The 13,985-nt window shown below is 39.8% G+C and overlaps 2 protein-coding genes across 4 annotated transcripts in view; one reads left to right on the top strand and one right to left on the bottom strand.

Annotated features, from left to right (window-relative positions):
* The window catches only part of Shab (Shaker cognate b), a 327,591-nt gene extending 321,776 nt beyond the window's left edge, over positions 1–5,815 (bottom strand). For both annotated transcript variants that reach the window (XM_072306433.1, XM_072306436.1), the window contains exon 1: positions 5,424–5,815. The gene's annotated coding sequence lies outside the window, so the exon portion shown is untranslated. The remainder of the gene's footprint in view (positions 1–5,423) is intronic.
* LOC109039696 (uncharacterized) lies at positions 1,751–13,927 on the top strand. Of its 2 annotated transcripts, XM_072306449.1 has the most exons (5): positions 1,874–3,219; positions 4,543–4,762; positions 5,809–6,017; positions 7,601–7,767; positions 12,435–13,927. In XM_072306449.1, the coding sequence occupies exons 2-5, from the start codon at positions 4,732–4,734 to the stop codon at positions 13,150–13,152; spliced, it is 1,125 nt and encodes a 374-aa protein (XP_072162550.1). In that variant the 5' UTR covers positions 1,874–3,219; positions 4,543–4,731; the 3' UTR covers positions 13,153–13,927. The 2 variants fall into 2 exon arrangements, with proteins under 2 accessions (XP_072162549.1, XP_072162550.1); XM_072306448.1 differs by lacking the exon at positions 4,543–4,762 and having other exon boundaries at positions 1,751–2,016.
* The last annotated feature ends 58 nt before the right edge of the window (positions 13,928–13,985 follow it).

Raw genomic sequence — 13,985 nt, 5'->3', positions numbered from 1 at the left:
CCGGGTCATCAGTGCATCGATGAGTGAGGCAGTCGCTGCGTGGACCAATCAGAGTCGCTCTCGATCGGCCGAAGTTGCGCGAGCGGCCCGTTTGAATCTGAGTGGAGTAACGATTTTCGGTATTACGCATTCATTTCCTCGATATTTAGACAATGTCACAAATGAACTAGTTAGTTTTCTAAAGTGAAATTTCATCCTCTTTCTAAACGGTTCTTATGAAATTTTGCGTCAGATCAACCCTGAAAGAGATATCGTAGGCAACGGACTGACCTGTGTGGATTCATAGAGAAAAAAAAGGAGGAGTTTGCATTTCGGGCATCTTGGAATTTTTTGATGACTTGATGACGTAGGTGGGTACAGTGTGAAGGGGACGTCCCTGTACCCAGCTGTACCCACCTACGTCATCAAGTCATCAAAATATTCCAAGATGCCCGAAATGCAAACACCTCCTTTTTTTTCTCTATGGTGTGGATTCATAGAGAAAAAAAAGGAGGTGTTTGCATTTCGGGCATCCTTGGAATATTTTGATGACTTGATGACGTAGGTGGGTACAGCTGGGTACAGAGACGTCCCCTTCACACTGTACCCACCTACGTCATCAAGTCATCAAAAAATTCCAAGATGCCCGAAATGCAAACACCTCCTTTTTTTTCTCTATGGTGTGGATTGGTCTTGGTCGCCATTGCTAAGTCAATATAAGTCATGTTCGCCTTTATAAGATTACTTTTTCTCTCAATAAAAGTTTATCAACTCTAAATCGAGTTGTGTTATTTCGAAAGTTTAATAGGTCATGGGCCTCAGTTGCGAAAATCTCGCGTAATGAAAACGGAAATCGCGTAGTTTTTACGAAGCCGTTCGTCTCAGTTGTTCTTTGTAAGAAGCCGTGTCGCGTGTTCGAGAAGTGATAAAAGAACGTGATCATGGAAAGTGAAAGCCAGCCAAAAGTTTTAGTACAGTCGTTCCTTAAGCTGGACGAGACGAACTGGAATCTCTGGAAATTCCAGACTCGGGTTGTGTTAACTGCGAAAGATCTATTTGAAATTACGACGGGAGAAAGTAAAATGCTGGTAGTGCCGGAAGAGGTACTAACTGGAACGGCGGAAGCTGTAGCAGCCTCTAGAGAAGCTGTCACTCAAGCATTGAAAGATGCTAAAATGTTTAAGTTGAAAGATGCTCGAGCCCAAGAAATTTTAGTCACTAGAATGGAGAAAGGTCCTTTGTCTCATATCTTATCGTGCAATTCTGCGAGTGAAATGTGGGCCAAGTTGGTCAACATTTATGAGCGCCAATCGAATGTAAGTGTTCATCTACTACAGCAGCAATTTTTCAATGCTAAGTTCGACGGAAGTGTAATGGAATTCGTAACAAAGATTCAAAACCTTTCCACTGAATTAAAACAGTGGAAAGAAGCCATTCCTGATAAAATGGTGATAACGAAAGTATTGATGTCGCTTCCCGATCGATTCAAACATTTTGTCTCGGCCTGGGAGTCAGTACCTGTAGCAGAGTAAACAATAGATAACCTCACTTTGCGTTTACTTGTGGAAGAAGAACGTCAGAAATCTGGTGAAGAAGCTGTGGCGTTGGTAGCACAAAGTTTTTCAAACTTGACATGCTTTCGATGCGGGAATCGTGGTCACAAAAAGGATCAGTGTCATACTCGACAATCGTATAATAATCGTGGTCGTGGTCGTTTTAATCAAGCTCGTGGCGGTCGGAATGATAACCATACGGGAAAGAGTGGAAATCCTATGAACGACAGTCGTTCGAATAGTGACGCGGGTGATCAGAAACCTCAGCGAGGAGGTATCCAATGTAATTTCTGTCATCGTTATGGACATCTGTGGAAACATTGTAGATTTCGCAAAAGTAAAGAAAATGGTGCTAAAACAGAAAATTCCGGCAACGATAATGATAATGGTGGAAGCAGTCTAGCGTTTTTATGCGCGGCTGAATGGGAATCCGACTCTAACTTTTACTTGGACAGTGGAGCGACCGAACATATGTGTAAAAATCGTGAGTATTTTAGCTCTTATACTCCTCTTACCGAAGAAAGAAGAATCAAGATAGGTGATGGCTCTGAAATTTTAGCCATTGGAATAGGTACCGTTTCAGTGCAGTCTTTCAACGGTACAAGATACGTTGATATGGATATCAACAACGTACTCCACATCCCACATTTAAAAGTGAACCTACTTTCACAGGGTAAATCACTAGATAAAGGATTCAGCCTTATTTCAAACGCCCATGAAGCAAGGTTTATTGAAGAGAAAACCCAAAAAGTTTGTGCGATTGCGACTCGTCAAGATACACTCTTCAAAATGAATTTTCGGATAAATTACAGTAAAGTACAGCATCAATTGTCTATCTGCTACTACAAGTTCTCAACGCACGTTAGTCTGGTGGCATAAGAAATTAAGTCATCAAAATTTTGAACACGTGAAGAAAATTTTGCGGTTAAATGGAATTAGTTGGAAAGACAGTCAAGAAACAAATTTCTGTGAAGCCTGTATCGAAGGAAAGCACCATCGTCAGCCGTTTTATTCAAGTAAGACCCAAACTCATGCAATTTGTGAACTTATTCATGCCGATTTGTGTGGTCCCATGGAAACCCATTCAATAGCGGGATCAAGATATATGCTTGTATTGAAGGATGATTACTCTCATTTTCGTTACGTCTACTTCTTGAAGCACAAAGATGAGGTATTCGATCATTTTATTAAATTTTTTAAGCTCTGTCAGACTCAGTTCAACAAGACAGTGAAAGTAGTTAGGGCAGATAATGGTGGAGAGTTTGACAATAACCGCATGCAGAAATTCCTTGAAGAAAATGGAGTTGTATATCAGTCAACAGTCGCTTACATGCCAGAACAAAATGGTAAAGTGGAGCGAGAGATGAGGACGATAGTAGAAGCAGCAAGAACTATGATGGCTGATAAGAAACTCGGAAAGAAATTTTGGGCTGAAGCAGCTAATACAGCGGTTTTTGTGATTAACCGAACGGGAACCAGCTCACTCCCTGGGAAAACTCCGTATGAAGTCTGGTACGACAAACCTTTTGACGTCAACAAACTCATTGCACCTTTTGGTTCCGAAGTCTGGACTCATGTTCCAAAACAAAAGCGCCGTAAATTAGATGTAAAAAGTCAGAAAGGTCTATTTCTCGGTTATGGTGAAACAACCAAAGGTTATCGAATCTATTATGAATCCAGAAACGAGGTGAGTCTTGTTAGAGACTTTATTTTAGTGCCAGATAACTATGTTTTGACAGACAGTGCATGTGAAAGCCCAATTTACATTAATATTGATGAAGACGAAAGTACAGAAATCCGTGCATCAACCAATTCAGAAGTCCGTTATGACGCGCCGTTTGGGCAGAAAAACATAATTTTTTGTGCGATCGATGATGCGGGCGCACCGGTCCAATCGGTGTCAACTATTTTTCCCAGACTCTGATTGGCCGGCAATTTTCCGCAATTTCCCTAAAATCGAAGGAAAACCTCTCATCGAAACGCCTTTTTCATGATTGCCGAACCAATAACAAATCCATTGATATCTATACTATAAGCTCCAAGACCTCCTAATTTTGCGAAACTGGTGACGCTTAGTTCCAGCGTTCTACCGGGCCGATTTTCATGATTTTTGCGGCTATCGACGGGCAATTGTCTTTAGATAAGCCAACTCTTTTCAGATTTTCAAAATATGGCCCAGGTTTTTTTATATTACGTGGTAAAGTTGCGAATTCTCCCATATAAACAATGTAAATTTATGTGTTTTGTCATAGTTCGTTTGAGCATTCTACTGGGCCGATTTCCATGATTTTTGCGTAAATCGACGGGTAATAGGCTCTAGATGAGCCCGCTCTAATCAGATTTTGGAAAAAGGACCCAGGTTTTTTTAAAATCACGTTATAAAAGTGAGTGAATTTACAGAGTGCTCCGAGACTGCTACCGCTATGCGCGGGAGGATGCGCAGTGGTCGAGGAGGTTGCGCAGTAGGTGTGTAGCCTGCGCATCAGCTCTACACTTACCTACACAAGATTTCCGACGGTTATCTCAAGATAAGCGGTGGCCGAGTCGTCTACGACGTCGGAAGTGTCCTCATTGATCAAGGTGTGGGTTCGATCCCCGACTCCAGAGATACTTAATATTTACCTGATTTAAACTGTTCGTTGTTTTACTGTAATATTTCATCAAGCAGTCATTCCAAAACGCGTCCTTTTTACTTCAAAAATTTTTTTTTCTTTATTCATCAAAACCAAAAATTATTTCATTCTATTAAGTATACCTCATATCGAATTTTTTTAGGGGAAAAATAAAACTAATACTAATAGGAGGGTAAAAATAGGGCCGCGAAGCGGCCCATCGATGGCGCGGAGCGCCTTCGGGGGGGTTGGGCCGCGTAGCGGCCAGGGGGCGTAGCCCCCTAGTATTATACATAATGAGTTCCTGCAAATTTAACTAACTTATATAAAGCCATCAAAATTCAATATTGTGATCCCATAACCTCATTCTGACCTCATTCTTTCCATTGTTTTGCTAGCTATGCGATGCCATGCCTCAAGTCCCGTCGTGTCTGTAGATCGCAGGTCTTGCTCTGTATTCAAAATACTTAATATTTTTTTGTTTAATTCTGTTAAAAAAACGTGCACTGCTGAGTCGCGAAATTTTTTGAAGAGTATTTTGTGATTTCTCCTTCCATTCCCATCGGGCCTTCAGTGGAACCTTGCATATGGGTATGGCTGCCGCAAATGGAGGAATCGGTAAGTGATTATAACTGTACACATTTACGCCTCAGATGGTGTTGATTTATGCCAAAACGGACCCATCCTTTCTAATGAACAAAAGGTGTACTCTGGAAGAGCTAGACTCGATATGCATTGAGTGGGGTTACTTTCAATGTTTATCCGTCATATACATGTTTTACCTGCATTATCTTTTGTTTACTCCTTCACTATGAGAAATCCCTTGTTTACCAGTCAACCCTCATCACTTAGAGCTGGCGCATCGTATGTTGAGACAATCGTCAAAGTATTGTTTAAGTCACCACTCACCAGTGGTCCCACCTGACTACACGTACTAACCTGTTGGGTGGTGGGAATTAAGAGCTGATCGGAGATTGACGTTTGTCTCAACATGCAATGTGCGAGCTCTAGACAAAGCTATGAACCCACGGCGTTCCAGTTACTTTTGGCATAATTAAATTCTGGCAACTTGAATTTAGGAAAAGGAACACCTTAGTTGAGTTGACGTAAGAAACATACACTTTCCAACAAGGAGACCTCTTTCAACTCTGAATATGATGTCGTCTCTTTTGGCATAAATCTGTCCAACTGTTATCTGAATACTACCATTATTTACACTTGAAATCCCCAAAAAACTAGGTTCCCCACCAATTCAGACATGTCAGTTTCCTAGAATTACCTTGAGCTTGATGGCGTGCAAAGGTGATTTCATATCTGAGAGGGCATACCTCTTCATTTCTTGTATGCTGTTAGCCAAGGTAGCTAGTAGATGCAATGGAGGAATACACACTCAAAATAGACAGTCCTCAAGTGTGGCTCTGACAGATGTTACTGATAATGACTGAGAAACTAGTTCGAGACTTGTGCTGTGACGCAAGAGAACCTGCCCAGACTGCACTAGAGAATTTCACATTCCACTCCACCACAAGAACGTCTCTCTCCATGCTTGACAATAAGCCCCGAACTGTAGATTACAGAACTTAACCAATTCAATCTCTATTTGCTTAAAAGTTTTTTTACTAGTAATTTGTAGTAATGCTCATATTCATATTTTTTGGTAACAGACAATGAAACGGCAGAAACCATCACGTTTCTCAGAAGCACAGGCATGAAGTGGTATCGGATCGCCCAGCATTTAAATGTCGATCGAAGAGAACTCTTTCGCCTTCGCTTGAACATGTCTGCACAGCAAACGTTATCTGTTCCATTAAGCGATGAAGAACTTTGGACAGAAATCCAACATATAAAAACCGAATATCCTCATTTCGGAGAGGTAAGCACTGTTTGTATTTTTACATCATTTCTGTCTGATTTTTGGTTTCCACGTCATACTTAATTCGCAGATGAAGGATCCATTTTCTAAAATAATCTCTGGTTCCTTATTTTGGCCGAATATGAAAAGAATCAAAAGATGAGGTGAATTGGCCATATTACCAAAGTTGTGGTGTTCAGAAAAACTGAAAACAGAGATTTTGACCAAACAGAAGGAAAGTTTACAGAAAAGGTCCCCTGTTGAACAAACCTTTTTGTTAACACACCAGGCGAGTCAATTCACACTGCTATTTCTCTACAAGGTCCTGATCATTTTTAGTACTTGAATTTTAAGGTAAATAAAAAATGTGCTATGAATAATTTATATGTAGGATGTTGAAAGCAATTAAGGAATTCGTCACTTTCGAAATACCTAGAGGTCAAAAGGGGTGGCAAAATGTGATTGTTGTAGGAGAGACAAGAGTGTGAATCTGGCCGTGTGTCGTATAATTAGAAACCTGTAAAAGAAAAGGTTTAATTTAATTGATGTATTATAGTTTAGATTTTTCGATGAAATAGCCACTGACTTACTTAGGAGTACCTCAACTTTTTCAATTTTGTGGTGTTAGTGTAGTCTATTACAAGGGCACCAATTTAACTGCCACGACCAATGTCTGTCTGCAACTGCAATTGATCCTGTAAATTAATACTACTACATTCATGCTATTTTTGAACGTGTATTGAATAATGGAGAGCTTTCAACCAAAATTCTCTGATTATTAAAGGTTACATTAACATTCTCAGATTGCCGTGCAACTCTTTTTGTTTTCGGTCCTAAACTTTCAGTGTAGTGATTCAATATCCATTCCTCATTACAATTTTGAGCGAAAGTTTGTTTTTGCACCATTGTCTCTCATCAGTGAGTGTGAGCAGAAATTGGCGGTTGGGATAGACGGTGTTAACGGGATGATTAAAATTGCCACCATAGTTTGAGAACGTAAGAATGGTAAGTCAAGTCCTTGCCCAGTTATTTTTAAAGAAAAAAAACCTAAATCGTTAAAAAAAATCACCTCTATCTCTAAACTGACTTGGGCAATGGAAATTTAAGATCATTTCTTAACTTTTTCTTAATTTATTTTATGTTGGAATATTTTGACGTCGCCTTCAATTTGTATGAAATTTAGCTCAAACAAAAGGTTATGAAAGTTCACTCGACACCTAATTCCATGTGTTTCATGGGTATTCCCTAGAAATCTCTCAAAATTGGATGGAATGACAGCAGGAAGAGGCTTTTTTAGATTATTGAGACAGCTGCGCTCGCAGCAAACAGGAACCTGTGCATCCACTAACAGGGGCTTATCTTCATTTGGGGTGGCATTCCAGCGAATCATCTCCGGGCCAACAAAAGCCTCTCCTGGCGATTTTTTTGTTCAATTTTTGGTGGTTTCTGGGGTATGCTTAGAAAAATAATGAAATAAGTGTCCAATGAACTTTCATAACCTTTCAATTGAGCTTAATTTCTTCCAGATCAAGGGCAGCGTTGCTGGGTCTACCCCATGTGAGTCTATTGTGTTTATGTGACTTCTTTCAATTTTTCTTATTCAGTTGTATGTGGCAGCTGCACTTCTCCAACGTGGCTTTAAAATAGCTAGACAACGAATCAGGGAATGTATCCGAGAAATGGATCCAGAAGGTGTTGCCCTTAGGAGTCTACATTTTATACCAAAGATACCAAGAGGAATTTATTGGGTACCAGGGGCTATGTGGATATGGTAAGCCCTGTATCACTGTTTTTCAATATTTCAGGAGCATCGATACATAAACTGTCTTTCCCATGTTTTCTTCAGTTCAAGAGGGTGCAAAATTTTTTCCCTCTTCTTTTCTGGTTTGGCAACCATGGGATCTCAGAAAATCGGTAATGCATTGTTTTCACAGAAGAAATTAGCAAGCAAGTCAGCTAAAAACCGGTTTTGATGTCAGATTAATAGCCAGCCATTCATCCCAGACATTTTATCTGCCTCTCACCAGTGTTCCTAAACATACCATTTCAATTGAACCTTATTTTGCTAAAATTACCATTACCCCCTTTTTTTCCCTTAAACAACTCTGCCCCTCCTCCAGAACTTAACAGAGACTCCTTTATAAGGAAACAAATCACTCACAATCAAGTAATTTCATCAGACCAAAATTCGAGCTTAAGATACCATCAATGACATTTTACCCTCAAATTGGGCTCTCGAAGACGATCATAATGAGAAAGGCATATTAAGCCTTTGATGATGTCATTAGCCCCCGAATCTGGCATCTCAAACATTGATGATGTCACTAGCCGACAGAAATGGACTGATGATGTCAAACGTTCCCAACTTGGGCCTAAAAAGCCATTATAAAGGTATCATTAGCCCTCAAATTTGGCTTCTAAATTCTTTGATGGTGTCACTAGCCTCAATATCTAGCCTCAGAAGTAATTGATGGCAAAAGTAGTGGTCTAATTGGCTATCCAATTAACCCATCAGAATGGAAATTGCTACAGACAAAAATCACCATAAATTTTAATTTTTAATACTGAAGGAAATCTGGGCAATTCGGGACATCCTCTTTATAAGTTGTTTTGTGTGAAGACCAAGTGCAAAAAGAAATATCATTAATATAAACTTCGAAGGATTCAGACTTTCAGACAATTCCACCTTTTTCTATTTCACTCGAAAGGTTGCCAGATTGTGCGATAAATGAGAATATTTTACATGGATTTGAATTGGGAAAAGTGCTGAAAAAGCAACTTATCTGGCAACAGTGGAGTCCGAGAGGGACGAGAGGCTACCTTCCTGGGAAAACCCATGATGTAGTTGGAAATGTCATTAAAATACAAATTGGTTCCATTCGAAGCATCAAATTCATACTAGAGGAAAGCTATTTTAAAATAATAATTGTAAATGGAAACAGATGCTACAAAAGAGAAAAAAAATGAAAGGAAAAGGAAATGAAATGAGGATATAACTACTTATGCAATCACAGAGAATAACACAAAAACATCAGAGAAAGGAGGGGTATCGTTAAGGGCCTTTTTTGGCCCCACCCTAAAATTCCTCAACTCCGCGATTTTTTGGTCATTGAAGGTCTATATTTTACGGAATGCACAATGGTTTTGTCATTTCCGGTCTATTTCGGGGTCTACCACTGGCCTAAACATGGGTCTGAAGGCCAATTTTGGCGAAAAATGCGGGTTTTTCAGCATTCGACGCGCTGTTTCGTAACGATCCCTTCGGAGGACAAAAAAATCCTTCAAGTATGTTCATTAGGGATGTAAGAGAGTCACTTTGGCCAATTTTTGTCGATGTCAAACTTTGCGCTCATAGTTAAAAAAAACTTTTTAGAATTTTTCTTGTTTTTCATCATTATTTAAACTGGCTTAAAAAAGGCGACTCATCTTACACCAGAATTAAACTTTTTTGGCAGAAAATGGTCGTGGGTGGTCAAAACCTTCCTCTAAGAACTTTTTCCGATTTAAAGCCCCCCAAAAAAGCCGGTGTTGCCATATTTCATTGCCTAAAATCATAGAAAACCGAGTACTTATTTCAGTATTTGGGGGCTATTTCTCGTCGAGCTCATTCAGAAAAGTCCATAAACCTTCATTTTTCATATGTTATGGCCAAATAACCAGTAATTACATACATTTATCTAACTACAGAACCTCCCATCGCGGCACGGTGTTGCCACATCATCGGGGAAAAATCGAGAAAAATCCACGTTTCCCTGGATTTGAGCCATTTTTTCGGATTATGCGGATGGAATAAAGTTGAAAGACTTAAATTGCAGTATTCAGAGATGCAAGTGGATCATACCTTGTGCCGGTATTCATTATTTTAATATATTGCGCTTATAGACAACCTATATTCTTACGATTTCTAGGCACGATATTTGCGCAAGAGGATGCGACTTTCAAACATTGGCCGTGATCTGAAGTCCGAAAGAAAGTAAGCCATGTGTCAGAATCGCGAGTCCTCAATGCTGAATTTTTACCCGCCCTGACAACCACCACCATCCCCCTCCCTCCCCCAGCCCTCTTATCGGCAGCGATTGTTCAGAATTCTACTTCCTGATTTTTTTTCTCAATTTGCATACTTAGTAGAGGCACAAAGCACATGGAGGATGAATTACGATATGTGTGAGATTTAGGATGCTTAATATTATTTCCTTTAGAAGACATATGATTGTACGATGTACGTCGATCAGAGGCCGGTCGATAAGACTGCCGATAAGAGGGCTGGGGGAGGGAGGGGGGATGGTGGTGGTTGTCAGGGCGGGTAAAAATTCAGCATTGAGGACTCGCGATTCTGACACATGGCTTACTTTCTTTCGGACTTCAGATCACGGCCAATGTTTGAAAGTCGCATCCTCTTGCGCAAATATCGTGCCTAGAAATCGTAAGAATATAGGTTGTCTATAAGCGCAATATATTAAAATAATGAATACCGGCACAAGGTATGATCCACTTGCATCTCTGAATACTGCAATTTAAGTCTTTCAACTTTATTCCATCCGCATAATCCGAAAAAATGGCTCAAATCCAGGGAAACGTGGATTTTTCTCGATTTTTCCCCGATGATGTGGCAACACCGTGCCGCGATGGGAGGTTCTGTAGTTAGATAAATGTATGTAATTACTGGTTATTTGGCCATAACATATGAAAAATGAAGGTTTATGGACTTTTCTGAATGAGCTCGACGAGAAATAGCTCCCAAATACTGAAATAAGTACTCGGTTTTCTATGATTTTAGGCAATGAAATATGGCAACACCGGCTTTTTTGGGGGGCTTTAAATCGGAAAAAGTTCTTAGAGGAAGGTTTTGACCACCCACGACCATTTTCTGCCAAAAAAGTTTAATTCTGGTGTAAGATGAGTCGCCTTTTTTAAGCCAGTTTAAATAATGATGAAAAACAAGAAAAATTCTAAAAAGTTTTTTTTAACTATGAGCGCAAAGTTTGACATCGACAAAAATTGGCCAAAGTGACTCTCTTACATCCCTAATGAACATACTTGAAGGATTTTTTTGTCCTCCGAAGGGATCGTTACGAAACAGCGCGTCGAATGCTGAAAAACCCGCATTTTTCGCCAAAATTGGCCTTCAGACCCATGTTTAGGCCAGTGGTAGACCCCGAAATAGACCGGAAATGACAAAACCATTGTGCATTCCGTAAAATATAGACCTTCAATGACCAAAAAATCGCGGATTTGAGGAATTTTAGAGTGGGGCCAAAAAAGGCCCTTAACGATACCCCTCCTTTATATGCAATGAAACTATAAAAAAAACACAAATCGGCTCATAGCTATTCAGAACTTGAACTATACTATCGTTGAGCAACTTTTAGATCCCCACTTCACCGATAATCTTCTTAGGAGGAAAGATAAACTTTTGCTACTTCAGCAAGTCAAATCGCGGAGGGGCATCCACGGTCGTCAATGTCCTCCACCCGATGGGACTAACGTCCCAGTCAAATGCATTTTTGAAGAAATGATCGGTCCCCATCATTGCCTCATCTCCACATATTTATTAATGTGCAAGTGATGGCACACTCCGGCAACAAGGTTCTGTGACAAAATCATTTTTGTCTTGAGAGCCTCCAAAATGTATACAACATAGTGATCTAATGTCCAACTAATCAGAAAAATGGCTTGCGAAGCGAGTGACCGGGGGTCCAGGGGGCGCAGCCCCTTGGCTAGGCGTGACGGACGCGCGAAGCGCGTCCAGAACGGCTAGTAATAATTAGGTTTTAACTCCTTTTTTTGAGCAGTCCATTTTCTATGCCATGCAAAAAAGACCATGACTTAATCAGCCATTTATAATGTTTGTTATGGCTCAGCCTAAAAGTTACCATAACGGAAGAAATCAAAACCTCAGAATTTAGCAATGCATATTAATGGTCATGAGTACTTAGAATTAGAGGTAATAATAACTAACTTAATTATCCTAAATTCAAAAGGAGAAGATTAGAGTTGTTCTCGTGTTCTTTGCAATGAAAAGGTTCCACTCCTTAGTTATATTCCAGTTTTGAGTGGGTTTATGCAGGAGAAGTTAAGTAAGTAAAAGTTTAACAAGGGATTTAATTGAAGATGCATATTCTATTTTTATTTATCAAATTAACTAATCAATCTCCTTCACAAGGGGTCATCAAGATAGTTCACAAAAATTTTTATGATAGTAACATGGCCTGATCTAATTAGCCGAGTCAAGGAAACAAAGCAGGTTGTGTAATGCATATTGAAAATTTAAAAATCCTTGTCAGAGATGTTTGGCCCTTCAACACATATATAATATAGAACTCATTGTCAGTAATGTGCTTCATGGGGTAAAGAAACTATGGCAGTTGGCCAGATATGTCAATGAAGTTTCTGTGAACACCTCTGTTTTGTCATTTGAAGTCTTTTTTTGTGTTTTAGGCATGCCGACGGGAATGAAAAACCAAAGATGTTTGGTGTTTACATACACGGATGTGTAGATGGACACAGTCGCTACCCTATCTACCTCTACGCTGCAAACAATAAGAGAGCGACGACACCTTTCAAAGTGTTTTATGAAGCGGCTCTGAAATATGGCTTACCTCGCTTCCTCCGAATAGATGAGGGTACAGAAAACGTCAAATTTGCTGAATTCATGGAGGTAAATGGGCAAGCGCTGGATCGCCAACAGTCAGTTTTTACGGGACCCTCCACAAAAAATGTACGCATTGAGCGCTTTTGGGGGGAAGTAAATGATGTAACAAAACCCTTTAAAGACCTTTTTAAAAGTATTGAAAATGAAGGCATTTTGGATACTGGTGATCCAGTTGAACTTTTTGCTTTACACTACATCTATTTACCACGCATACAAAAAAGCTTGGATGACTTTGTTTCTATTTGGAATGTGCACAGCATGAGAAGTGCACACTGTAAAACCCCCAGCGCTATGTTTTTTACAGAGAAGTATGGCACCCCTGAAACTGTCCTGTGTCATCCAGTGCCTGAACCAGAGGATCTTGAAGAAGAGACATTGAATATGGAGAGGCACGAGTTTGCACGAACTGTCATTCCTGATCCGCTCGAAGATGACGGGAACAGTGGCATAAATCTCTACTTGGAATTAGTCAACGCAATTCGTGACTCTTTGATAGCCCAATGAGCATATTTTTTTATAATTCTTTTTTATATTCCTGGAAAGTTGGAACCTACTTTTTTGTTTGCCTCTCATCAATTCTCAGCAGAGACATGAAAAGCTTAGAGATGACTGACTGTGCTTTAAAAAGAGCTTAAGTCTAGTGATCTCTTGTCCATATGATAGCCCAAAATAATCCAATTTACCGCTACATATATTTTTATTTACTCATCATGACTTCATTATCTGTCTAAATTAGAAAAAAAGTGTATGTGTAAGTGCACAAGTTGTTCTCACCCTCACACAATCGTGAAAGAGGGAGGGGGAGAGGTGTTGGTTCAAATCTGTGCCAGTTTTATGTTCTTCAGAGATACAAGTCTTTTTTCTCCCTCAACACTTAAAATCACTCTTAAGTCACTGCTCCGAGGTCAAAGTAAAGACCTTTAAAATTGCTTTGAAGTTCCATGCTACATATGTAGATAACCAAATAGACTGTGAGGAATTGGAGGCATTATCGTGTTTGCCAACTGTAATTTAGTACCCTGCTCAATTTGGAAGGTGACCAGTGATGTGCGGGTGAAACAATCATCTTTCTCCCTGCAGTCGGCTAATGTCTTTTTTGTAATCGTTCCATAAGTTGGTAGTCACTCTACTTTGAAGCATTTGGATGCCTCTACTTTAACCAGGAAGAGGCAGTTTCAATGGCTAGTTGTATCTACACTCAAGCAGAAATTTTCAAATGGCGATCCCAAGTATATAGAGTATTAGAAGTATGAGAATAAAGATCATATCTCTTTGATCATTGTATGATAATCCTGATTTTCCTTCCTTTTTAATGGGTCAGTTGCGCTGGTCACAGA

This window comes from Bemisia tabaci, chromosome 1 (genome assembly GCF_918797505.1).
Source record: "Bemisia tabaci chromosome 1, PGI_BMITA_v3".
Taxonomy (NCBI): Eukaryota; Metazoa; Arthropoda; class Insecta; order Hemiptera; family Aleyrodidae; genus Bemisia; species Bemisia tabaci.
This window is presented reverse-complemented; position numbering and strand designations above follow the sequence as displayed.